Here is a 27,670-nt window from a genome sequence, read left to right as displayed (position 1 = left end):
TCTTCTCCTCGCTCTCGCTACATTCTTTGTCGGATTCTCACCTTGTGATACTTTCTCTAGAAGCAAACTACAGTCCTGTTTATCTCTACCCAGAGTCCTGTCCTGTTGGCATCCGCCGTCACTTCTAACTGTTCACCGCTAACCATCTCCTATATTTGTGCCCAGTTACCTGACGCCACGAGAGAGTGGTAAGCTACATCTGCCCTCGAGTTCGGTCGGACCGTGGGAGAGACCCGCAGCCTGTTATCGCTTCCCGCTTACCCTGTCAGATACCCGTGGACTTACTCCAACTCTAAGGAAGCACCTGTTTGTTTCAGTTTTATTGTCGCCCTCTCTGCGGGCTGTTTGTTTGTATTCCTCCCAAGGAGAAGACTTTGTGTTTGACATTATTCCCTGAGCTTCATTTAAGACTCTGTTTTTGCTACATCGCTTTTGGGTCCTCACTTTCCTTCATAACAGTTTGGAAAACAACATCAAACTTCAGGTGAGATTTAGATTTCCTCCAATATTATGTATTACTCTTTATATACAGTATATTGATAATGTAAGCACATTTAGATTCAGCTTGTTCATATTGTCTATGACGTTTCAAATAGGACATAAATAGTTGACAAATCAACTATGCAGATCGGCGATAGTGATGTCTTATTCGTTAAAGAATCATTTGATACAAATCTTTTGCATTTTATAATGTAAATCCATGGAATAGCCTTCATCTCTCAAAAACAATAGGAGAAAATAGAATTTTCTTGCAAGTCTAAAGCAACTTGTAAGAATGCAATACCTCAGCAAATAGGGAAAAGAATCACTGGATTGTGATTTCCGCATGGTAGCGCAACCATTTTAAATTATTATAATAATAATTAAATGTTCTTGAGTAACAAATTAGCACTTTAGAATGCTTTGTAAGGAATAGGTTACAGTATATGTTTGCCATCATGGGTTGTGGAGGAGAGGGCGTGGTCGAGTGTTCATCTGAGGAGAGAGGAAGCGGTAAGGGTTTTCACCTAAGATGAATTGCTGGTAATTGCTGTTTCTATGTTTACAGTGAGAGACGAGGGTAAATAAAAGTTGCCCAGTCCCTAGAGTCAGTGAGAGAGCCGAGCCTGCACGTGTGTGTGTCAGTGCAGCCAACGTTTGAGTTTGAAGCTTTTGAGTAAAATAAAATAAAAATTACCTTTGGGTTGGATCCGCAGTCTCCAGCTTCCTCATTTCCCCACTAATGAACTTTGTTACACTTTGTGAACTTTCGGTGTTGAAACCCTGGATAAGAGGAAGAAAGATACGCTGTCATAGAGTCATTGCCACTGGAGGAAGTCCAGGGCCAATACCAGGCCCTTATGGATCCTCGGAGAGAGCAGCAACAGCATTTTGAAGCACTCCTTCATGCCCAGGAGGCTGACTGGCAGGTGCCAGTACCAGAGCTTAATACCAGAGCTTAATACCCCAGGAGGGGGAGGCCGCCACATCCCTTGCAGCAGCGCACCCCCAGGTGTTGCTCACCAAGATGGGGCCTCAAGATGAGGTACACCTTGAGCTCTTTGAGCACACCGCCGAGGCTCTGAAGTGGCCACAGGAACAGTGCATCTTCTGCCGCTGCTTAACGGGGAAGCCCAGATTATGGCGCAACAGCTTCTGGTCGCCAACCTCCTGGTCTACTCGCTGCTGAAAAAGTCCATCTTGTAACGGGCTGGTCACAGCCCAGTAGAACACCACCAGTACTTCCGCTCTTTGACACAGAGTGAGGTCGGCCACCAGTTTGCCTTTGCCCAGCATATCTGTGATGCCTGCCGGCGGTCGGTGCTGGTTAAGGAGGACAGCGATGCAGATGATGTCATCAACCTGGTGGTGCTGGAGCAGTTCGTCTCCCGATTTCCGAAGGGGATGGCCGAGTGGGTCCAGTGCCACTGACCGGCGTCGCTGAATGAAGCAGTCCACCTGGCGGAAGACCGTGTGGGGGCGTATCCGGGGGTCAGCGTGCCCCACGCCCTTTCTCCCACTAATGTCTCCTCTCCTGTTCTCTCTCCCCCCTCCCTCCTTCCTTCCATCCTATTCTGTTTCCCTGGAAATGGGGGAACATTCCCCCAAGTTGTTATTCCAGGCGGCTCATCATTATCCCATGGCAAGTCACTTGGGACAGGGGAAAACCGGGCATTCACAGGGATGTTCACTGGTGGTGTGTGGCATGCCATGAATGTCAGCTGGTGAATCAGCAGGCCTCTCAAATAGTGCCAATGCACCCCCTTCAATTGATCGAGGTTCCTTTTGAACTAATTGTCATGGACATTGTGGGGTAATTAGAACAGACAGCACGTGGGCATCGCTTTGTGTTAGTCCTGCTGGATTATGCAACATGCTATTCGGAAGCAGTGCCACTGCGCAACATCTCAGCACATAGTGTTTTGGTGGAACTCTTCAAAATGATCTCCCGAGTTAGGATTCCAAAAGAAATCCTCACTGATCAGGACACTAATTTTATGGCACGTACACTACGCAAACTGTACAAATTGCTGGGGGTTATATCAATTCGGACAAGTGTGTACCACCCACAAACAGACGGCTTGGTCAAACGATTTAATCTAACCTTAAAAAAATGTTTTTTTAATAAGTGGCTCAAACTCCTGTTATTTGCAGTATGAGAGGTCCTGCAAGCCTCCACGGGATTGTCCCTCATTGAATTGTTGTATGGGTGTAAGTCCCGTGGCATGTTAGACGTCATGAAGGAAAATTGGGAGGAGGGACCTTCTCAGAGTTAAAATTAAATTCAATACATTCTTGACCTGAGAGCAAAAACATTGGGGCATCTATCACAGGAGAATTTTCTACAGGCACAAGAACATCAGTCCCGGCTGTATAACAGGGGAGCTAGGCTACGTGAATTTGCACTGGGAGAAAAGGTCCTTGTATTGCTGCCCACATAAAGCTTGAAATTACTCGAGAAGTGGCAAGGGCCTTTTGAGGTCACGTGGCAAGACGGGGAAGTCGACTATGAGGTAGTCTGCACGGATAGGGGCAGAGCACGTCAGATTTTCCACTTCAACCTCCTAAAACCATGGAGAGAGGTGGTCCCCATGTCGTTGCTGATGGTAGTTCCGGAGAGGAAGAAGCTCGGACCACAGGTGAAACTAAAAGAAAATCACTTCACCCCGGTCACTTGTGGAATATAATATAAAATAATTTCTCTAATGTGTTCTCGCCTCTCCCCGGCTTCACTAATCTCATAAAACACCACATCGAGACAACCCCAGGGGTAATAGAAGATTCCCACAGTGATTGGGCCAGCCTAAGAGTGATGGCTCATTCTGGTTCTGTGTCGATTATAGCAAAGTTAATGCTCTGGCGTGGCTGCGACATGGACTGGAGCTGACTCTGGCTTGGATACGACATGGCCTGGAACTCGGGCTTGGCGTCCATGACGTGGAACTCGGCTTGGTGGCCATGACGTGGAACACGGCCCAAAAGAGAAACAGTCTTTGAGGTCCACCTCATTAAAGTCCACCTCACTATGCAGAGAGCAGAACTCCCCCACATATTTCTCCAGGGATCGATTGCCCTGACGTAGGAGCAGGAGTCGGACTGCTGGGTTCATGGTTGGTGGTGAGGTATTCTGTAAAAATGCTGATGCTGGTAATGACAACGGCGTGGATGGTGGATGAGCTCGCCGCTGCATTGGGCTGAGGCTGACGCGCAGATGTCCTGTATGCCCGGGCCGCCGCCAGCGTGAGGCTGGACTGGAACCCTCCGTCCTCCCCACAGCCATCGCGGTTGGATGACTGGTTCCTGGGGCCACCCACCCTGCCCCCCCATCCCGTTTTTCCAGGAATTGCTTGATGAGCTGACAATTCATGGAGGGCCTCCTGCAAGTCCACCCCCTCGAGGACCCGGAAGGCTCCCAGGCGCTCCTGAGACGGTCGACCCAGGGACCAAGACGTTAGCGGTGGAGGGCCTGGAGGAGAATCTTTTGTTGAATTAGACAGGGCTGCGGTACCCACTAGTAATACCAAGCTACATTGCCTTTTCTGGACCACTGATAAGTGGCACATATTTCACAAAAATGTATTCTATTAGCCAAATATCCTAAATCTTAATTCTATTTTTTAAGAATACATGTAAGATTATTTGGAAGATGAGGAGGGTGATAAATGCCAAGGAAGAACATTTGTCTCTGATCCAATCTGTGACAGACATCTATTTAAGTGGGAAAACATGTTTTCACCAAGGAGAATAGAATAAATGTAATTACTTATTTTATTTAAACTGTTTTAATTATATAAATGTTCTGTATTTGTTTTGAGATTTAGGAGGAGGAACTAACAGCCTTTCTCACATGTATAGTTATATGTATGCAACTTGATAACCTGTGGCTGTCATGCTGATCTGCACGTGCCAATAAATGTTGCAGCTCTATTGGTTTGGAACTCATAATAACTCATGGAATAAATATCCTATGTTTTTATAATCAGACCAACGTCTCTTGCCCTCTTGTGTAGAATGAACCTGTGTGACCTTTTTGGTTAAACCATGTGTTTATATTGATATTTCCCTGGGTGAAATTACCAGGATGGCATATCGAACAATTGTCTATCTTAAAAACCTCCCCCACTCCTCTACATGTACATGTGATGCTCCATGTACATGTGATGCTCCATGTTCCCAAAATTATACTGTAAACGCAAAACCAAAACTGTATATGGGATGTCAGGACTAGTTATTACATAGGCTTTATCTCAGTAACTATAATGTTTTGAGTCCAAGTGCATATTTTTTGTGAATTCTATCCTCCAAAATAAAATCGCATAATATTGCATAAAAAGCCTATAGTAGTTTTTTCAATGGCAAGTTTCATTGTGACGACATGCCCTGCTTTTCATTGGTGTTCAATGAAATGTATATTATTGCTTTTTGTGGCTAAGGTAGACTACTATATTTTGCTATAAATACATTTTCTTAAATAAACACATATTTACGGGAGTAAGAAGTGTGACAACTAGAGCTGAAATCAGAACCATTCAAGATTTCTTTCATTGATAATATACATGTAGCCAAGTGGTGATATTTCATGTAATTTATCTCTAGTCATAAATTGGCCGTGGCCCCTTTAATAGTTTTGTGACACCCGCTTCCCGGCACTCTTTCGTGTTACACGCGTGTGCTGGTTAGAACATGAGAACATGTATTGCGCAAGAGAGCTCCCGGTTTTGTTCATCGTTTTAGAATTCGTTGGGTAAATATCAGATTTTACACAAAATGCTCGTAAATTGCTTTAAATGTGCTCAGTAGAGTTCAAATTTAGTAATTGTCATGGGTTATTTTTGAAGGATACTTATGGTTCTCTTACGAGAGGTTCTCTCGTATTGCGTAAGCTAGCTTACGCTATGGGAAAGATTCATCTTTTCTGAGATATTGAAGCCAAAAAATTATCCTTAATTTTTGTATCCATTGTCAACGCAGTGCGGCAGCTGCAGACCTTGAGCGGGCTAGCTAGCGAGCTCATAGGTTGCTCTGCGGCAACTGCTGCAGCCTATAGACGAGCTTGGGCGAACTCGCATCCAATGAGAGGCGTCCGCGCGCTCACTGCATCAAAGCCCGCCAAAATGGGCGTGATTAGAGTGCATATAAGCGTAGTTCGTAGGCTGGAACCCTGATTTTCATCTCTTCAGTGAAGCTCTTCGCATCGCTGACCTGGAAGCCGCGTCGCCGTTCGAGGGGCATCAAGCAAGCGTGGACAGCGCTAGAAGAAGCCGGCCGTCTCAGCCACCTTCAGCCATCCTGCGAGCTACGCCATCCGACGACGTATCCTTTTTAAAGCAAGCTAGTTCTCACGAACTATTCACAAAAGAGTACGAGCGTCTTTTTCAAGATGCCTCGCTCCACTTGCGCCTCATGTCGCGCCCTTCTCAGCACAGGAGACCGCCACATCATCTGCGCTCTCTGCCTGGGACTGGGGCACGCAGAGCTCGCCCTCACTGAGGGCGGATGCGATTTCTGCGAGGAACTACCGATGTCGACCCTGCGGGCTCGACTCGAAGCGCTCAAAGCAGAAACCGCTGCGCCGCCTTACCTTCAGCCGCGCAGGAAGAAGCGCCGCTCACAAAGGCTGCCGGAAACTGTGGTTGAAGCGACTGCCTCGCCGGAGCCTCTCCCTCGAGCATCGTTTTCACCCTCCCCGCCCCGGGGCCGCGCAGTTGCCACCGGCGGCCGCACTGCTGCCATCTCGGATGACGAGGCGGAGGATAAGGGCCGCTGTTCAATCATGGCTCGGACAGCGAGAGTGGTCAGGCTCCCAAGCCTCCTCCTCGGCCCAGGAATCCAGCAGGACCCGCGCCGGAGTCGAAGGGAGTTAACACGCCTCCTCACACAGGCCGTCCGATCACTCGGGCTCGAGTGGTCACCGCCCCTGAGCAGGCACCCAACAGACTCGACGGCTGCTTTCTTCAAAGCCATCGCCGCTCTACACCCGCGGCCCGGGCCGCTCCCTTCCTGCCGGAATTACATACGGAGCTTGCAAAGTGCGTGGAACGCTCCTTTTTCAGCCAGGACCGTTCCCGTCTCCACCTCTCGCGTCGGTGGGCGAGCCACTGAGAGAGGCTACTCCTCCATCCCCGGTCGAGGACTTCGGTAGCAGCACACCTTTGTCCGCCCTCCGCGAGATGGCGTTCCAAGCCTGTGCTCCCGTCTAAGGCCTGCAGAGCGACTTCGCCTATGTTGGCGCGCCTATTCCGCCGCCCGGCCAAGCCGCATCTGCTCTGCACTCAATGGCCGTTTTACAGATCCTACAAGCAGACCTTCTTCGGGAGTGGGATGAGAAAGGCAGGCACCCAGAGGCTGTTACTGATCTACTAGCGCGACAGACCTCGCCCTTCGGCTACCAAAGCTGCAGCCCAAGCTCTAGGGAAGTGCATGGCATCGCTGACTGTGACCGAGAGACACTTATGGCTAACACTAGCCGACATGGGAGAAGCAGAGCGCTCCACGTTCCTCAACGCACCGCTCTCTCCGACCGGTCTCTTCGGCTCCGCGGTGAGTGGCATTGTTGACCGCTTCTCAGAAGTCCAGAAAGCCACCCAAGCCATGAACCTCTTCCTGCCGCGTCGCGCTAGCTCCTCTGCAGGCCGTTCACGTGATCAGCCTCCTGCGCGAGCCTCTTCACAGCGCCCAGTTCAACAAACTCAGACTTCTCAGCGTCGACAGGGCGGCCGCCCTCGATCGCGCTCAGACAGCCGCCGCAGACCGCCGCCCCCGCGGGCCTCGATTTAAGGTAACGCTGAAACCAGAGCAACCGAAGTCTTCCTAACTTTGTTGAACAAGCGACGGCTCAGTCCGCCGCGGCGGACCACCGTCAAAGCTTTGCCCCTGTCAGTCCCCTTCTCTCAGGCTACTACAGTGGTGAATTTAGCAGCCAACAAGCCGGTGACACTGCCCGCTTGCCTGCACTCAAACGCCGTTTTCACGGCGACCCAAATAAATCTTGTAAAGAGCAAACATGTCTTATGTGTAGAAAAAGTGCCCACAACCCAGTGTTCGCCCCTACACACAAGCATAACACATCCCGTGCCCCTATCAGAGCACACTCTCATAAAGCGGTTACTGAACCGCTCGAGCGTCAGAGTCAATGAAGGCGCCCACAAATGCGTCGTGCGCCCATTCTCTGCCCGCTCTGTCACACGACCAGCCCTATGTGTAGAAAATGTGCCCACAATCCAGTGTTCACTTCTGCACACAAGCACTGCATGTCTCGTGTCCCCACCAGAGCACGCTCACATAAAGCGGTTACGAACCGCTCGAGCGTCAGAGTCAATGAAAGCGCCCACAAATGCGTGCGTGCGCCCATTCTCTGCCCGCTCTGTTACACGGCCAGCAAACATTCCTCTGTGTGTAAGTCCCGTGCCCATGACTATGCTTGCGCATCACGTAACAGATGTGACTCTTTCCCCATTCATTCCAATCGGAAGTCACTCACAAAACAGCCTGTTCATGCTGTCTGCGAGCAATCATGCATGAACACACTAAACGCGCTCACACATTTTGTTCAGCGCTCTGTGTGCGGCAATCAGAGCGAATTGGCCATTCACCCTCTAGCGTTACGCCTCAAAGCGTGGGAAGCTATTCCAGGGATATCCAAGTGGGTGTTAAGCACAATACAACAGGGCTATTTGCTACAGTTCGATCGCCGCCCTCCTCGCTTCAGAGCGTGGCTCGAAACCACTGTGAACACGGAAGCAGCGTTCATGCTTCGTTCAGAAATAGCAAGCCTTCTGTGCAAAAGGGCCATAGAAAAAGTGCCACCCTCTCTGAGCGAGTTGGGGCTTTACAGCCGTTATTTTCTTGTTCCCAAGAAAGACGGCGGCCTCAGACCCATATTAGATCTCAGGGTTTTGAACAAGGTGCTTGCAAAAGACCGTTCAAAATGCTTACAATCAGGAAACTCCTCGCGCATGTGCGCCAGGGGACTGGTTTATTTCTCTCGATCTGAAAGATGCATACTTTCAGATTCAGATAAATCCCCATCACAGGCCATTCTTGAGATTCGCCTCGACGGCCAGGTTTATCAATACACCGTCCTTCCGTTCGGCCTGTCCTTAGCACCCGTACTTTCACGAAGTGCATGGATGCGGCGCTCGCACCCCTGCGGAGTCAGGGTTTGCGAATTCTGAACTATTTGGACGACTGGTTGATTATGGCTCAGTCACATATGGAGCTTCTGTCTCACAGAGCAGTTCTCCTCAGCCATCTGAACAGTTTGGGTCTTGCAGTCAATTGGACCAAGAGCTCATTACAGCCCAGTCAGACCATTTCCTTCCTGGGAATAGAACTAGACTCCGTGGCAATGACGGCTCGCTTATCTACACAGCGCGCACGCCGTGTTCAGCGACTAGCCGCATCTTTTCAGATGAACAGCCTCACGCCTCTGAAGAAATTCCAGAGAGTGCTAGGTTACATGGCCTCAGCCGCAGCAGTACTTCAGCTGGGTTTACTGCACATGCGCCTGCTTCAGCATTGGCTAAACACCAGCGTCTCGCCGGGCTTGGGCCACAGGCCGCCAGCCCATCAAGGTGACTCAGACCTGTATATCAGCTCTGCAGCCCTGGACAGTGGCCGAATGGTATCAGCGGGGAGTGACAATGGGAGCTGTATCTCGCCGAAAAGTCATCTCGACAGGCGGCGTCCAACACGGGTTGGGGCGCGGTCTCGCGAGGAGCTCTCCGGTTTTCGGCCTATGGTCAGTTCAGGAAAAGCTCCTTCACATAAATTGTCTGGAAATGATAGCGGTCGAGTACGGCGCTCGTCGTTTTCTCCCGGTCATTCAGGGTCACCACGTCCTGGTCCGTTCGGACAACAGATCTGTGGTATCCTACCTAAACCGTCAGGGCGGTGTCAGATCCAGGAACCTCTTCCATCTGACGAAACGCATACTGAGTTGGTCCCAGTGCCACCTGCGCTCGCTGAGGGCGACGCGCGTGCCAGGCCACCTGAACGACGGCCCGGACAGACTGTCCAGAGACAATATTCCCCCAGGGGAATGGTCCCTGCACGCTCAAACAGTCCAGACGTTATGGCACCTATTCGGCAGAGCAGAGATAGACCTCTTTGCGTCCAAAGAGAACTCTCACTGCCCAATATTTTCTCGAGCGAGGCGCGCTGGCCCAGGACTGGCCCAGGCGCCCGCTTACGCCTTCCCTCCCGTCTCGCTATTGCCACAGGTAATGCAGAGGATCAGGAAGCGCGTCACTCGGTGCTCCTCATAGCCCGCGTTGGGAGAATCAGACATGGTTCCCGGAGCTTACGCAGCTGTCACTGACAGCGCCGTGGTCCATCCCAGTGAGAGCAGATCTCCTCTCTCAAGCTTGCGGCACAATCTGGCATCCCCACCCAGAGCTGGGCTGCATGCGTGGGTGATCAACGACTACCCGTCGCTCTGCAAGAAGGAGTAATAAACACCATCATACACGCTAGAGCCCCTTCCACGAGAAGACTCTATGCGTCAAAATGGTCTGTGTTCTCAAAATGGTGCACCGACAGAGACCTGGACCTCGCGGACATGTGGGGTGTCGTCGCTGCTCGTATTTCTACAAGAGCTGCTGGATAAGGGCAGATCCCCATCCACGCTCAAAGTGTATGTGGCGGCCGTTGCGGCGTTCGCTGAACCACTGCACGGCCAGTCATGGGGTAAAAGCGAGCTGGTCATCCGCTTCCTCAGGGGAGCTAGAAGGATGAACCCCGCGCCCCCATCGGTTCCTATCTGGGATCTTTCTATAGTTCTCGAAACTATGAAAGCCCCCTTTCGAACCACTTCAATCCGTGGATTTGAAATACCTTTCACTCAAAACCGTTTTTCTGACTGCCCTGTCATCAGTCAAGCGTGTGGGAGACCTTCATGTGCTGTCTGTCAGCGCTGCGTGTCTTGAGTTTGGACCAAGTGACTCCAAGGTCATTTTAAAGCCTAGACACGGCTATGTTCCCAAGGTGATCGGTACTCCTTTTCAGAGCACAGGTCATTTCCCTATCGGCGCTGCCAGCATCCGATAGCTGACGCGACGCCAATCTCCTTTGCCCGGTCAGAGCACTGAGATTGTATACTGCGCGCTCCGCTGCTTTCAGGCGCTCTGAGCAGCTTTTCGTTTCGTTCGAGGGCGCACCAAAGGTCTCGCCGCCTCGAAACAGACACTATCTAGATGGATAGTGGACGCTATTGCTGCTGCATACGGCGTCAAAAGACCTGCCATGCCCGTTGGGCATTAGGGCTCACTCCACTAGAGGCATGGCATCCTCGTGGGCATGGTCCAGCGGGATTTCCATTCACGACATATGTGTGGCAGCGGGATGGACTTCCCCTCCACCTTTGTCAGATTTTACAATATGGAAGTGCCCGCTCTGCAGGCAAAACTACTAGCGGTTTAATACGCTACAGCTCCCCTGGTGAGCTGCACTGATGGGACACATTCCACACAGACCGGCACCGCCCTCTGTCGTTCCCTTCCCACTATGTGCTTATGTATTACACAATCAATGACCCGCATTCTTGCCGGCCAAATATTATTTCCCCACTCATAAGGGCTCCCGGGTCCCCCTTAATTCCCTGGGGCTCATACAGTGGATGCTTGGCGCGACGGCGTTGACAATGGGTTCCCGTGAGCGTAAGCTAGCTTACGCATATCTGAGAGAACCTCTCGTAAGAGAACGTATCGGTTACCTAACGTAACCTCGGTTCTCTCTAGATGAGGGAGCAGTATTGCGTAGCCGGCCGTGCTTCGCGCCACGGCGACTTTTCGCTTCAGTCAATGAAAACCAGGGTTCCAGCCTACTGAACTACGCTTATATGCACTCTAGTCACGCCCATTTTGGCGGGCTTTGATGCAGTGAGCGCGGGCGCTCTCTCATTGGATGCGAGTTCAGCCCAAGCTCGTCTATAGGCTGCAGCAGTTGCCGCAGAGCAACCTATGAGCTCGCTAGCTAGCCCGCTCAAGGTCTGCAGCTGCCGCACTGCGTTGACAATGGATACAAAAATTAAGTATAATTTTTTGGCTTCAATGTCTCAGAAAAGATGAATCTTTCCCGTAGCGTAAGCTAGCTTACGCAATACTCGTTCCCTCATCTAGAGAGAACCGAGGTTACGTTAGGTAACCGATACGATTGCATGTGTTGAGTTTGACCAAGTTTTTGGTGCACATGAAGCACTGGGTATGTTCATTTAGTATTAATCATATATTATTTGATGATTTATAGCCCAGAGTGTTTTCCAGTTTAGTGAATAAGTGTAATATGTGTTATATGTGAATACGTGTAATGAGAATTATATTGTTTTAAAGTGTTATACTGTATATGGCAGTTAACCTGGTTAGAAATGCATGAAGTGCTTTGAGTGATTTAAGCATGTTAAATGCATAAAATGCTGTGAATGACATTAAGGTGATGTATGCTGAGGCATATGGGTAGGCTAATGCCCTGTTTTTGTTATCTTTTGACATTAGCCTCTACCGTATTTCATTATACCATATTTCTTTCTACTGAGTTTCATTGTGCTGAAATTTACTGAATCATTTTTGCTCTCATTTTGGCCATTGTTCTTTTTGAGTCACATTTACAAATTGCCAGAAAACTCCTAGATTGTAATCCAATTTCTTATTTTTCAAATAAGCACAAATGCAGAGTTTTGTATTATCTTTATTCTTTTTCATTTTTAAATACAATGCGGCCCCAGCAATCACTCTCCTTGTTCTGAGACAGCAGTCACAATAAAACCCACAGTATATATTTTTGTATCCTGTGTTGATTATTTTCAACTCACCGGCTACATACAAAACCCCAAATCCAATATTTGCTGCAATTGTAAAACCTATTTATCCAATGAAAAAAATGATACTCCTTTATTTATTTATATTTACACACACTGACACTCATGGGGGAAAAAATATACATGTTTACAAATAATACAGAATTTATTTTATGTTTATTAATGCCCTCATAACAATGTTACAAATAAGTTATCTTCACCAAAGTCTGATATAATAAAATAAAATATTACCTGATGATACTAGAATCTTATATATTTATATATATACACTACCGATCAAAAGATTTGATAGACTCATTCTTTATTATAATTATATATATATATATATATATATATATATATATATATATATATATATATATATATATATATATATATATATATTCACATTTTAGAATAAGGAGTTATTTATGGCTTTTCTTTATTATTTGGTCCAAGTCAATAATTTCAAAAACTGAATGAAATAAATTTATATGGTGGCACAATTTTATTTTTGTCTATAAAACTAATTTCAAATATTTAAGCATACGTCTTCAGATCAAAAGGTTTTTAAGATCATGAGGAACATTTCAGTTAAGTGTTTCAAATGTTTTGACCAGTAGTATATATATATATATATATATATATATATATATATATATATATATATATATATATATATATATATATATATATATTAATGTATTTTATTATATTTTATTTTATTGTATTTTTATTTATTTTTTTCAATTATTACATGTTTTGTTGCCTAGACTAACTTTGTGTTTTCTCAAAACCAAAAAGAATGCTATTCTAATATCTTTAGTTTTCATTCCATATATTATTGGATTTATAACTGGAAGGACTGTGAAAATCATCATACCACAAACCTTCTGTACATTGGGAGAGACACTGGGGAATCTATATGACAGTATAGCAATTGATACCACTATTTCAAAGAGAAGAAATGTAACAATCTGACCCATACATGTATTTACAGCCTTACTTTTTGAATCAGCATGTGTATGCTTTAAACACGTGATAAGAATGTGTGTATAAGAGAACAGCTGGATAGAGACACTGATTATCTGCATAAATGCTGTCATAGTTAGACCATAAATGTTGTTCACAGTGATATCCCCTCCACATGAAAGCAAAAGCAAAGATGGGTTATCACATATCACGTTGACAATAAAAGACTTACATTTCTCCATTCTAGCCTGGAGGGAAAATAACACAAGTATCAAAGTGAGGTCAAGGCCCCATGCCGACACTAAGATGCCACATAATCTCCTAGGAGTCATGATAGCACTATATCTGAGTGGGTAGCATATTGCTACGTATCGGTCTATGGACATGGCGGCCAGTAGGAAAAGTATTGCACCTCCATACATATGTAGCAAAAAGCCTTGAAGAACACATGTAGGGTAATACACAATGTTTGTTTGTGTCACAATGTCCACAAGCACCCTTGGTAGAGCACAAGTGATTCCCATTAAATCAGTCAGAGGTAGACTGAACATTATGTAGAACATCGGCTTGTGAAGTCTTCTCTGGGTGATTATCAATGCCATAATTGTTCCATTACAGAATACAGAGAACATGTAGATCAGAGCACCAGTGAAGAAGATGGGATATATTGCATTGGGATGGACATCAAATTTTGCAATTTGAAGTTCAAACATGAAAGTATGATATGAAATGTTCCCAGCCATTAAAAACCTTATGGAAAACAACAAATTGTCATAATGGAGATTTTAGTTAAAGGCTAGAAAGATTCTCAATTTTCTTACTGTATACATTTGCAATTAATTTCACAACATTTCTTACCTTATTTCTCCTACTGTTATTTCAGTCGTATGACCTGAATACTCCAGGTGTATGCAGAGCTGTAGGTTGTGGCAGAGCATGACATCTTGTGCAGATTTATACTCTGGAAAACAACTGAATCATGTGACTTAAGAAAGTCATGTTTGACTTGATAGTCTGATGAAATCAGATGAGGTAATTACTGTCTCAAAATGTATATGAGACATGTACAGTACATTTTAACAGTGCCTCAGCAGGATTTAAAGTTAAAATCTAGTCAAGTCATTTTTATTTGTATAGCACCTTTCACAACATATGTCGTTTCAAAGCAGCTTCATGCATCATGCTTCATAATCATGCATTAACAGAAGATAAAACTGTAATATCTGTAATGTCTATAAGTCATCATTGTGTAGTTTGATAATATATGATTGTGAATTGTGTTTAAAAATAAGTAATTTAATAATAATTGTATTTAGAAACCCATTGAGCAAGCCGAAGGCGACTGCGGCAAGGAACACAAAACTCCATAAGAAAAATAACATTGGGAGAAACCAGACTCATGTGAGGGCCAGTTATCCTCTGAATAACATCATGAATATAATGCCAATAATACTTAATTATGTATAGTTTAAGTCATGGTTTTAAAATTATTAAACTATAGTAAGTGTTAAGGGTCAGTGTGGAGCGGAGGGGGGCGGGTTTGGGTCGGAATATCGCGCGCCTGGTCCCAATCGGCCTGATGAGGCGCGCGAGGGATAAAGGCGGCCGGTGACGATGGTTAGAGAGAGAGAGAATTACAGGCATGTCTGTCATGGGTGTGTTTATGTTTGTGTGTTTTGGTGTTGAGTTTAATGCACATAACTGGTACACTGGTAAGCAGAAGGTTGCTGGTTCGATCCCCACAGCCACCACCATTGTGTCCTTGAGCAAGGCACTTAACTCCAGGTTGCTCCGGGGGGGATTGTCCCTGTAATAAGTGCACTGTAAGTCGCTTTGGATAAAAGCGTCTGCCAAATGCATAAATGTAAAATGTAAATGTAAATGTAATTTATGACAGTCCAGTGTGAGATTAATAAAGTGGAGTGCTGATGTATATTTATAATGAGAGATCAACAGTTCAAAAGTCTGATCGATTGGGGAAAGGATCTGTCATGAATTTGGCTGGTGTGGCTCCAGATGCTGCGATACTGTCTGCCTGATGGTAGCAGTGAGAGCAGCCCATGGCCCGGGTGGCTGGAGTCTCTGATGATCCTCCAAACCTTTTTCACACATTGCCTGGTGTAGATGTCCTGGAGGGAGGGAAGTTCCCCTCCGATGATGTGTCTGGCTGTTCTCACCACGCTTTGCAGGGCTTTGCGGTTGAGGATGGTGCTGTTGTTGTACCAGGCAGTGATGCAGCAAGTCAGGATGCTCTCTACAGTACTGGTGTAGAACAGTGTGAGGATGCGGTGGGTCATTCCAAATTTCCTTAGCAGTCTCAAGAAGAAGAGGCTTTGGTGAGCCTTATTTACAATGGTCTCTGTGTGGACGGACCATGTGAGTTTCTCAGTGATGTGGACACAGAGGAACTTGAAGCTGCTGAACCTCTCTACTGGTGCTCCATTGATGACCAGTGGTTCTCCTGAAGTCCACCACAAGCTCCCTGGTCTTACTGACGTTGAGGGAGAGGTTGTGCTCTGACACCAGGTGTCAGAATGTGCACCTCTTCTGAAGGCTGTTTCATCGTACTTGATGATAGCATTGGAGCTGTGTATTGCCACACACTCATGTGTGTATAGGGAATATAGGAGTGGGCTGAAAACACAGCCCGGCGGGGCTCCAGTGTTGAGGGTCAGTGGTGAGGAGATGTTACTGCCCATTCTGAACACCTGGCCTCTGCCTGACAGGAAGTCCAGAATCCAGCTGCACAGCGAGCTGTTTAAGCCCAGAGCCCGGAGTTTCACATCAAGCTTGGAGTGCATTATGGTGTTGAATGCTTAGCTGTAGTCTACAAACAGCATTCTCACATAAGTGTTCCTTTTTTCCAGGTGGGAGAGAGCAGTGCGTAGTGTAAGTGCAATGGCATCATCAGTGGAATGGTTGTTGTGGTAAGCAAACTGAAGTGAGTCCAGTGAGGCAGGCAGCACTGAGCAGATGTAATCTCTGATTTGTCTCTCAAAGTATTTGCTGATGATGGGGATCAGAGCAACAGTACATTTAAGCAAATGATTTTGGATTGCTTCAGTACAAACACAATTGTGGATGTTTTATTGTAGACCTCGATGTCGTCATTAGAGTTGGACAGGAAAATCTCCCACTCCACGTGATCAAAACAGTCTTGTAGCATAGAATCTGATTGGTCAGAACAGCACAGGATCGTTCTGAGGGCTGTTGCTTCCTGTTTCAGTTTCTGACTGTAAGTGGGCAGAAGCAGAACGGAAGAGTGGTCCGATTTGCCAAATGGTGGGTGGGGGAGGGATTTGTAGCCATCCCGGAAGGGAGAGTAGCAATGGTCCAAAACCCAGTCCCCTCTTGTGTTGCATCTGATGTGTTGGAAGTATTTTGGTGTGATTGATTTGAAGTTGGCTTTGTTAAAGCAGTGAACGCGGCCTCAGGGTGCGCGGTTTCCTGTTTACTTACACTCTCATACAGTTCTTTGAGTGCCTGGTCTGTGACAATAACTGACGTGAATTCCCTCAGTAGCCAGAATGGCCGAAACAGATTAGGAGAGCAGAAAGACTTGATAGAATGTACGTTCCTCTGATCACACCAGGATTTGTTGATCATAAAACTTACACCACCTCCTCTGCTTTTGCCTAAGAGGTCTTTCACTCTGTCCATTCAGTGCACTGATTACTCCATGGGTTTGATGGCTGAGTCTGGAACCACCGCAGACATCCAAGTTTTTGTAAGGCAGATATGCAGCAGTCCCTCATCTCTTGTTGGAAAGATATCCGTGCGCTTAGCTCGCAGATCTTGTTGTCCAGAGAATAAACATTTGCCAGTAAATGCTGTGTATTGGGAGTCGATTTGTCAGTCACAACATCTTATTCTGACTAGATTGGCCAGCCTGCAGTCCTGACCTGTCTCCAACTGAGAATGTGTGGCACATTATGAAGCACCCCATACGACAACGAAGACCCTGTATAATTGTGCAGCTAAAGTCCTAATGGATGAATGTGGGAAAGTTCCACTTTTTAAACGTAACGAACTTGTGTCTTCAGTGCCCAAATGCTTAATAAGTGTAATTAGAACAAATGGTGATGAGTAGTATGTATTATGTACGTTGTGACAAAAAATGATTTATGGCCCTGATTTATGGTTTAATTGCTGTACATTTGACCTTTCCCTCCGCCCCCCTCCCCTCCCTCCGGTAGTTGTAGGCTACATGCTGTGATATGGCGTGTCTGTTCTGATACCCCCATCGGTGTATTTAAAAAGGGTTAGGTTTGTTCATTGCAACTATTCAGCAAGTATTTTGTGATTTCCACTTGTGCAATGGCTGCTCCCAGCATTCCTAAAAAAACAATGTTAAATGATGTAAAAAGACTTACTAAGATATATTGGGCTCCGAGGAGATGTCATGGTCCAGGCATGACCAGGTCTCTCCATGAGCCGTTAGAAGATCTGAAATATGAATTTCATCTAAACAACACACAGTTGTGTGTGTGTACGACTTTGACAGAACATCTTGTACTGTTAAGTTATTCAACAAGGGTGATGCAATGGATGAAGACCATTGTTTGTATTTCACAGAAAAGGACTGGGATGTATTTTACAATCGTGTTTGGAGGGATCTGAATAATGGAGCATCTCCAGAATCATTTCCAAGAGACCGTGTGTTTGGTAACCACACTATCAAGAGGGTGGCTGACCATGTCTACATACTTACCAGCGAGGACAAACAGGGTCTCAGTGACAGAGGGTGTCCTTTCCCAGAGACAGAGCACAATGAATGTTTCCAAATGAAGTTTTTGTTTCAGTGGAAAGATATTCCTATACTGAATGATGTTTTTTCAAAGATAGACAAACTGTTTAAATGGTGTGATGCAAATGACCAATACAATGTAATTAAGGTCAGCCTGTTTGACCCCGAAAAAGCGTGGGAGTGACCGTGTAACACCGCCCACCTTCTACAGACCTTAAAGGCTGGCGGTGACTGACCGCATTTCAAACCAACATGTCTCAAGACTTTACTACATATCTTCCTGGGCCCGTCGCATCACCCAATGACCCAGATACTTCAGCAAGAGATGACCCTGTTGTAGGGTCTTCTGACATCGGCCATTGGCTTGACAAGTTTTGCATGGAGCTTGGCTACAGCAATCTAACGTTCATTTCATCCCACGGATCAGGATGCCCACTTCCGGATGCAGCGGCTCTTAAGGGAGAGGACGACACGGATGGCATTATTGGTGTGAAGGGGTTCAATTTCATAAAAGCAGTCATAGTGGTCATTCTGGATCATCTCCTCGATTTAAAGTTAAAAGAGTTGTGCTACGGTTGTGAAGTGGATCACCCCAGTCAGATCCAGCACACGTGCTTGTTTGATCCTGACAAGTATTTCTTTTACACTCATTTTGAAGAAATTTCCAGTAAACTGTTTAAACCTGTGTTAAACCAAGTCATCGGCCAGGCTTTAAAACCATTTGGATTGACACCGCATCCTCAGAGAATCCATGGAGTTGTCGGCGTGTTGTGTGAACTAAGAGAGGAGCCGAACATTCTACAGAGAGTACGTGAAATCCGTGAGAAGCTGGTGAATGATACCTGTGAACAGGCTGTCTACGACGCTGTGGACGGTTGGAAAGGCTGTTCGGCTGGGTCCAAAGTTTGATGCTAACAATGGGGAACTGCTGCGGAGCTACTGGCCTGATTACATTTATTCTGAGACATCGACTTCAATGTGAAATAACCAATATGCTGTATAAGATCATTAATGACGAACGTTCTGGACAAAACAAGCTTGTAAATGAAGCCTATATTAACAAACGGCTGATTTGTCTAAAAAAAACACATGGATATAGTCAGAGGTCTATCAAACAATTGGACTGAAATGATACAAGTCTATGCCTACCAGAATGATTCTCCCTGTTTGTTGCTTAAAAACATTCTAAATTCATTGTTTGAATGCGATAATGTCTGTAAAATATCTGATTTAATATGCTTATGTACATTTGTGACGGATACATGTGTGATGTTATTGTCAAGAAACGAAAGGAGTGATAGTCATGTCTTTGAAAATGTTGATACTCTGGTTAATTACCTGATTGACAAAAATACTGATACATGCGTTAATTTCCAACAATATCTAGACATTGGTTGATGTTGGTGTTTCTATTTGACTATTTAAGCATGTATTGTATGATTACCCCTGATTTTAAAATAAAAGGTGTAAAGAGAATGCAACTTACTCCATTGAGTGCTAAACTGTAAAATGCTTTAATGAAACAATAACATCCTGTAAAGCCACTACTGGTCTGGGATATTTATTATACAACAGCGCCCTCTTGTGTCCTGGGGATCTTATCATATCATTACATCTCCCCTTTTCTAAAGTGATTTAAGAAAATGTAGGGCAACAGTACTGCATAACGTTGAACCTAAAATAGCAGCATTTAAAGTCAGTATGCTCTCTGTAACTTCCTCCTGTAAGTGAATAACGTTTATAAGATGAAAGATTCAAGAAGGCATTATTTAAGTAAGAACGTTCACATGCAACCTGTAAGGGGATAACAAACGTTAAGAGTTAAACTGTTCTCGGGTATTTGTAATTCAGTTAAGTTCATTCTCTCTGTTATAAGTTTAGTCTTTCTCTGGGTTTGGGTTTTCTTAATGGGTATCGTCTTTCTTTTCTCTCAGTGTTCTCTCCTTTCTCCTCTGTATCTGCAGGTGTGTCTTCCTCTGTTTTGATGAGCTCTCTTCTGTTTCAGCCTGTACTGTTGTCCGTCTGTTTCCACTAAGTATGACCGTGGCTCGGGTGCTGGTTTTATTACTTTAGCTGGTTTCCACTGCTTGCCATCCCTTAACCTCACTGTGTCTCCTGGGCTGAGGGCTGGCAGCATGCGTGATCCTCTGTCATAATAGTGTTTCTCTCTGTCTTGGTTGACCTTCATTCTATCCTGCACCCTTTTCATTGTTCCTGGTTGTAACAGTTTTTGTGTTGTGGGCAGTCTTGTCTTTGTTCTGCGGCCCATAAGCAGCTGTGCAGGAGAGGGTAGTCCATCCAGAGGTGTATTTCGATAGTCCAAGAGGGCGAGGTGAGGGTCTCCTTTGTCAGCTTTGGCTTTCTGGAGTAGGCTTTTTGCTATCTGTACTCCCTTTTCAGCTTTCCCGTTGGATTGGGGGTACGTGGGAGATGATGTGGTATGTTTGAATCCGTACTCCTCACTAAATATCCTGAATTCGGCGGAGGAATACTGTGTGCCGTTGTCAGAGCAGACTTCATCGGGTATGCCATGTCGGGAGAACTGCTGTTTGCAGATGTTGATGACTGCCTGGCTTATTATGGTGTTTAGTTTGCTTACTTCGATGAAGTTCGAATAGTAGTCCACCAGGACGAGGTAGTGTTCTCCATCGAGTTCAAAAATATCAGTAGCTACTTTTTGCCATGGCCTTTCCGGTATGTCATGCCCAATCATGGGCTCCTTTCTGTTCTGTCTTCTGTAGGTGTTGCAAATGGTACATCTTGAGACTGTGTCAGCTATCTGGGCTTGCATCCCCGGCCAGAATATGACATCCCTTGCTAGTCTCCTCGTTTTTCGATTCCTTGGTGGCTGGAGTGCACTTTTTTTAGCATCATCCTTCTCAGAGTGCTTGGTATTACTAGTTTGTTGCCTTTGAATATCAGCCCATCTTCTATTGTCATTTCACTCTTGTAGTCCCAGTACACTTTGGCCTCGTCTGGTGTTTCTGATCTTTTGTCTGGCCAGCCCTGGAGGATGAACTTTTTACTGCTATGAGGGTTGGATCCTTCTCTGTTTCTGTGAGTATTTCCTGGAGTCTGGCGGGTGCTATGGGTAAGCACATCACTGCACACACTTGTACATCATCCTTGTTTTCATTTTCGTCTGTGTCCTTTAAGAAGTTCCTGCTCAGGGCATCAGCCACGTAAAGTTCTTTTCCTTTTTTGTATTTCACCGTCATGTTGTATTTCTGGAGCCTGAGGAGCATTTTCTGGAGTCTTAGTGGGGTCTCGGCCAAGGGTTTTTTATTATGGTTTCCAAAGGTTTGTGGTCTGTTTCAACTTCGAACGCCCGTCCGAACAGATATTGGTAGAACTTGTCGCATCCAAACATGATGGCGGCCAACTCCTTTTCTATTTGTGCATATCTTTTTTGTGTGTCGGTAAAGGCCTTTGATGCGTAAGCTATGGGACACTCATCTTGAAAAAGTACAGCTCCTATTCCACAACTGGAAGCATCTGTGCTCAGTTTAACTGGTTTTGATGCGTCATAGTATTTTAGTACTGGAGCTTCTGTGACCATCTTTTGCAGCTTCTCAAAGCTCTTGTCTTGTTCCTCCAGCCAGCTCCATTCTGTGGTCTTCTCTAACAGGATTCGGAGTGGGGCAGTTACTGATAGATAGCTGTGGTATGAACTTCCCTAAGTATGTTACCATACCTAAATATATCTGTAACTCAGTCTTGTTAGTGGGTTTTAGCATTTTCCTGACTGCCTCTACTTTCTTGGGGTCTGGCTTAAGTCCGTCAGCTGTTAGGATGTGCCCCATGTATTTGACTTCTTGTGTAGTGAATGTGCATTTTTCTGGGTTGAGTTTTATGTTCTTTTCTCTCACTCGCTCCAACACCCTTTTCAACCTCTGGTTGTGCTGCTCTTCTTTTTCTCCCCATACGAGGATGTCATCAACGATTACCTCTACTCCCTCCATGTCCTCGAACATTTCCGTCATGAGTCTTTGAAATATTTCTCCAGCTGTATTTATTCCAAAAGGTAGCCTTTTGTATGCGTAACGACCGAAGGGGGTGTTAAAATTGCACAGCGCTGAGCTTTCTTTATCCAACTTGACCTGCCAGTATCCACATTGAGCATCTAATGTGCTGAACACTTTAGCTCCTGCCATCCGAGCCATCACTTCTTCGATCGTCCTCATGGGGTAGTGTTCCATTTCAATAGCGGCGTTCAAGTCCTTTGGGTCCATGCATATCTGGATCTTCTGTTTTTCTGGTTTCCATACCGTGACCATGCTGCTTACCCACTGCCTCGGTTCTGTTACTTTTTCAATGACGTCCAGGTTTTCCATTCTTCTCAGTTCTGCCTTTACTTTGTCTCTCAAAGCCACGGGGACCTTCCTTGGAGCATGGATAATGGGTTGTGCGTCCGCTCTGATCTTGATGTGCTGTTCTCCTTCCACACAGCCCAGGCCATGAAACACGTCTGCATATTTCTCCTGTATATTTTGACTTTGCCATGTCTTTACCTCACTGATGCGTTTTATGAGGCCGAGGTGTACGCAGGTTTTTAGTCCTAGTAGTGGTGTTGCACTCTGATTTAAAACTTGGAATTCGACGTGATGGAATTTTTTTTTTGTATTCTGTCAGCAACAGGCATTTTCCTATTGGCTTTAAACATTGCCCTCCATATGTCACTAACTTTGCTTTTGACTTTCCAAGTTGTGCACGAGTCTGTCTGCGGATTGATTCTGGTATGATGTTGCACTGAGCTCCTGTGTCAATTTTAAATTTTATTTTCCTGTCATTTATTATGAGGTCTACTTCCCAGTCTTCACCATTATTTGATTTTACCATGTCAATAAACATTTCTTCTGAATCTGAGTCAGACTGTTCTTCTACTCTGTGTACTGGTTTTTTTGTTGCATATGACAATGCTTTGGACATGCACTTGCTTGAAAAATGATTACATTTTTCGCATTTTTTGCATTTTTCTGCATAGGCGGGACATTTCCCCCTCTGGTGGTCTCTGCCACAGTATTTACAGTCCTGTATCATGTTTTGCCTGCGTGACGTGACAAATGACGTTTGAAATTCTTTTGCGCGCTCCCTTTTGACTTCATTTACGACGCACTCGGCTTGTGTGGTTTGCAATTTGTCCATTTGCATGCGGCTCGCCTCAGCAGCGCGACATATAGACACAGCCTTGGGTAGATCTAAATCCATTGTTCTCAACAACTTGGCTCTTATCTGGTCATCTCTTATTCCCACGACTATTCGGTTTTTTATTAGACTGTCACATAACTGTCCGTATTCACATGACCTTGCCTTTGTTCTTAAGTCAGTAACAAATTGGTCTATGTTCTCACCGGGGGCCTGAACACGAGTGTTGAACACATGTCTCTCAAACGTTACATTCCTGTGGGGTGTAAAATGTTTTTCAAATTTCTCCAGTAATACCTTGAGCTTTAATCTGTCCTCCTGCTGCGTGAATTCGAAGGTGTTGTAAATTTCAAGGGCATCATCCCCAATGACGTGTAGTAACGTGCTGCTTTGTACTTTTTGAGCTTTTCCTTCAATGCCTGTATCGGTCATGTAAAGTTCGAATTTTTGTTTCCATTTCTTCCAATTGTCTGCGATATTTCCTTCCAATCTCAAGGGATCTGGTGCTTTTAGTGCTTCCATTTTGGCGAAGATTAGTCCGTTCTGACTCCATGTAAAGAGAATGCAACTTACTCCATTGAGTGCTAAACTGTAAAATGCTTTAATGAAACAATAACATCCTGTAAAGCCACTACTGGTCTGGGATATTTATTATACAACAGCGCCCTCTTGTGTCCTGGGGATCTTATCATAGCATTACAAAAGGATACTTTTATAGAATCACTGTTTCATTATTTAGGTGGTGTCTGATCTGTTAACATGACCGAGCAATTGCATAAGGTGTACTACACACCATCAAACCCTGGCTCTTTAGGGGGTGTGAGTAGATTAAAACGTGGTGTATTAGAGGAAAGTGGTGATTTGCTAAGTGATAAAGAAGTTTCAGACTGGTTAGCCAGTCAAGATGCTTATACACTCCACAGACCACTGCGACATCATTTTAAAAGGAATAGGGTCGTTGTTTATGGTGTTGGTACACAGTTTCAAATGGACCTGGTAGATATGTCAATATATTCTACGGAAAATGACAATACTAAATTTCTTCTCACATGTATAGACGTGTTTAGCAAATATGCATGGGTACGTTGTATAAAGAACAAGACTGGATTGGCGGTGACCAATGCCTTTAATTCAATACTACAAGAGGGTAGAATCCCTCAGAAAATTCAGACTGACAAGGGGAAGGAATTTTTTAACAAGCATTTCCAACAACTAACTAAAAAACACAACATTTACCATTTCAGCACGGGAGTGAATTGAAAGCAAGCGTTATTGAACGTTTTAATAGAACGTTAAAAGGACGGATGTGGCGTTATTTAACAGCTATAAACTCTAAACGCTACATCAATGTTTTACAAGACATTATTCAAGGATACAACAGTAGTTATCACAGAAGTATTAAAATGAGGCCTGTAGATGTCAACAAAGAAAATGAACCGGTCATCTATGACCATTTGTATGGTAATGTGTGTAAGAAGATGCCTGTATTTAAATTCAAAATCGGCGACGTGGTTAGAATATCAAAGATGAGGGGTCCTTTTACCAAGGGTTATGAACAAAACTACACAGATGAGTTCTTCACTATAACCGAATGTATACCACGACAACCACCAGTCTACAAACTATCTGATTACGATGGCGACGTTATCGATGGATCATTTTATGAAGAGGAGTTACAAAAAATTATTGTGGATAAGGACAAAGCTTTTAAAGTAGAAAAGATATTAGACAAGAAGAAGCACGGTAAAAGATCCATGGTGCTCGTACGATGGGTGGGGTGGCCTCCGAAGTTTGACAGCTGGGTTAATGAAAAAGCTGTTGTAGATCTACAAACCTCTTAAAGCATATAAAAATAAAACATTTGTTACCTGACTTCATTTCTGCAGTAAACGGTCATGGATGAAGCAGGGTTTTATGTTACATTGCCATGCAATGCTTCATTAGATCTTTACCCCGAAAACCGAATTTCAAATTACAGAACAAGATTAGCCAAACCTATAAACTTAAAAGGTCGTTGGGAGGTGGGTGTGGCTGAAATTGAATACCCTAGATCATGGTACACTATTACTGATGATGATGCGAAAGTCCAATTCAGAGAGGTTATCGACGGAATCAGTCATCTTGTGAAGATAAAGCTGAAAAGTGGTTATTATGACGAAGTTTTGTTTGTAATTAAGGAGCTAAATGCTATGCTACCTCGGCATGCACGTCTTGGCTACGATCATGTGAAAAACAAAGTGTTCATGATGGCGGCACCAGAAGTTCCTTAACATTCCACGGTAAACTAGCCATTATTTTGGGTGTAATACCGAAGAAACCATTGGTAGCTGTAAATGATTATACTGGAAATGAAAGCATCGAACCCGGTTTTACGCCAGTGTACGCGCCACACCAAGCAGACATAAATGGAGGGTTTTACACCATGTACATGTACACAGATATTATCGAATATCAATCTGTGGGTGATGCACATGCCCCGCTTTTGAGATGTGTACATATAACCGGATCGGATCGTGAAATAGTCAGTGTTGCATATGACAGAGTACACTACGTGTCAGTGAATAAACATTCTATTGGAGAGATTTGTATTGAGCTCAAAGACGACAGAAACAGGGAAGTTCCATTTTCTTACGGCAAAGTCGTCGTTAAACTACACTTCAGGCCTGTGAAACAACCGATCCTTTAAAAATGGCATATTATAATCCATACCAAATGGACCCCACTCATTATGTAAACTATTATAAAACTCAAGCAGGCGGTGGAATGCCGGGGTTTTCTGGGGGAGGGGTCATGTATGGGGCGGGGCTCGGAGGCCTTTTCAGGGGTTTGTTTCGAATGGCTCTTCCGTTGTTAAAAAGAGGTTTCAGCATAGCCAAACCACACCTTAAAAACGCTGCTAAAAACATAGCCAGCGACGTTGTTACCAGAGCTATGACACATTCCTTTAATAATAATGATAAATGTCAAGACGGTTCGGGGTTAATGGTTATGTTACGTAAACGGAGGTCTAAACCACCTGGAATGAGGAGGGGGAGGAGTGGTCAGGCGGTAAAGAAAACCAGGAAACCCCCTAAGAAAACCGCAGTTAGGCAACGAAAACGAAAGAGAGCTGTGAAGCGTTTTTCATCTGTTAAAACTATATTCTAAACCATGGCACTACTACACACCATGTCCGAAGAGTGTATTAAATCCGAACTGGATCTGTTTACAGTACCGATGACGCAGACGGCTATTGAAAAAAACACATACATTGAAATCCCTCCTCTATCTGCGATATCGGACAGCGCTCCATTGGAATTTTTCATAGCAGGGAATGGTGAAGATTATATAGATTTAAATAATACACTGCTTTACATGCGTGTTAAAATCACAAATCCGGACGGTTCAAATATCAGAGATGGGACTCCTGTTGGACTGGTCAATTATCCAGGAAACACTATTTTTTCACAGGTTGACGTATCGCTTGGTGATAGGTTAATTTCGCAGAGTACAAACACTTACCCCTATCGATGTATTATAGAATGCCTTTTAAACTATGGTAAAGATACATTGGAAAGTGTTTTCTCAGCAGGTTTATTTTACAAAGATTCTGCCGGACATATGGATGCAGGCGATCCGGCAGGGGCTAACATTGGTCTGACAAAGAGGGCTGCCTTTAGCAACGAAAGCGCAGTAGTTGAGCTTTTATCACCAATACACAGTGATATTTTCTTTCAAGAAAAACTAATGCTTAATGGGGTGGACATTAAAATCCATCTGACAAGAGGCAAAGATGAATTTTGTCTAATGAGGAGTGATGCTATAGCATACAAACTGCGTATTTTGACAGCTTCTCTGTTTGTTAAAAAAGTATCTGTATCACCAAGAGTGAGACTGGGGCACGCTCAAGCACTACACTCAACAACTGCCAAATACCCCATTGACAGGGTCTGCCTGAAAAATTTCTCCATACCAGCTGGAGGCCGTGTATCAAACCAGGAAAACCTGTTTTTAGGTACATTACCCAAATCCATCATATTGGGTATGGTCGATAATGATGCTTTTACAGGGGCATACGATAAAAACCCTTTTGCATTTAAGCATTACGATCTGGAGTTTCTAGCTGTTTATGTGGATGGTCAGCAACACCCCGCCAAACCATTACAACCTGACATTGGAGCAGGCACCGCCGTGCGAGAATTTTACCAGCTTGCACTTTCGTCTGGAAGACATCTAAAAAACCAAGCGTTGGTAATCGACAGAGAAGATTTTCTGCAGGGTTATACACTTTATGGTTTCAACCTCACTCCAGATGAAGAATGTGGTCAACACATCTCGCTTGTTAAGTCTGGGAATATCAGACTAGAAGTACGTTTCAGACAACCGCTTCCAAGAACCATTAATCTGATTGTTTATGCTGTTTTTGACAACATCATTGAAGTTTCTAACCGAAGACAGGTACTTATTGACTACTATTAATTGAAAACATGAATACCATACAACTTACAGCGGCTATAGACAGAATCACACAAAACACGCATTTTCTTGGAGTACTA

General features: G+C 44.8%; 1 protein-coding gene across 1 annotated transcript; it reads right to left on the bottom strand.

Moving 5' to 3' along the window:
- Positions 1–1,515: 1,515 nt before the first annotated feature.
- Positions 1,516–13,986, bottom strand: LOC127631685 (olfactory receptor 146-like). The gene is made up of 2 exons (XM_052109947.1): positions 13,051–13,986; positions 1,516–1,938 (listed from the first exon to the last, which is right to left on the bottom strand). The coding sequence occupies exons 1-2, from the start codon at positions 13,984–13,986 to the stop codon at positions 1,516–1,518; spliced, it is 1,359 nt and encodes a 452-aa protein (XP_051965907.1).
- Positions 13,987–27,670: the final 13,684 nt, after the last annotated feature.

Source organism: Xyrauchen texanus, chromosome 38, assembly GCF_025860055.1.
Source record: "Xyrauchen texanus isolate HMW12.3.18 chromosome 38, RBS_HiC_50CHRs, whole genome shotgun sequence".
Lineage (NCBI taxonomy): Eukaryota > Metazoa > Chordata > Actinopteri > Cypriniformes > Catostomidae > Xyrauchen > Xyrauchen texanus.
The sequence above is the reverse complement of the archived record's forward strand: the minus strand, read 5'-3'. Positions and strand labels throughout refer to the sequence as shown.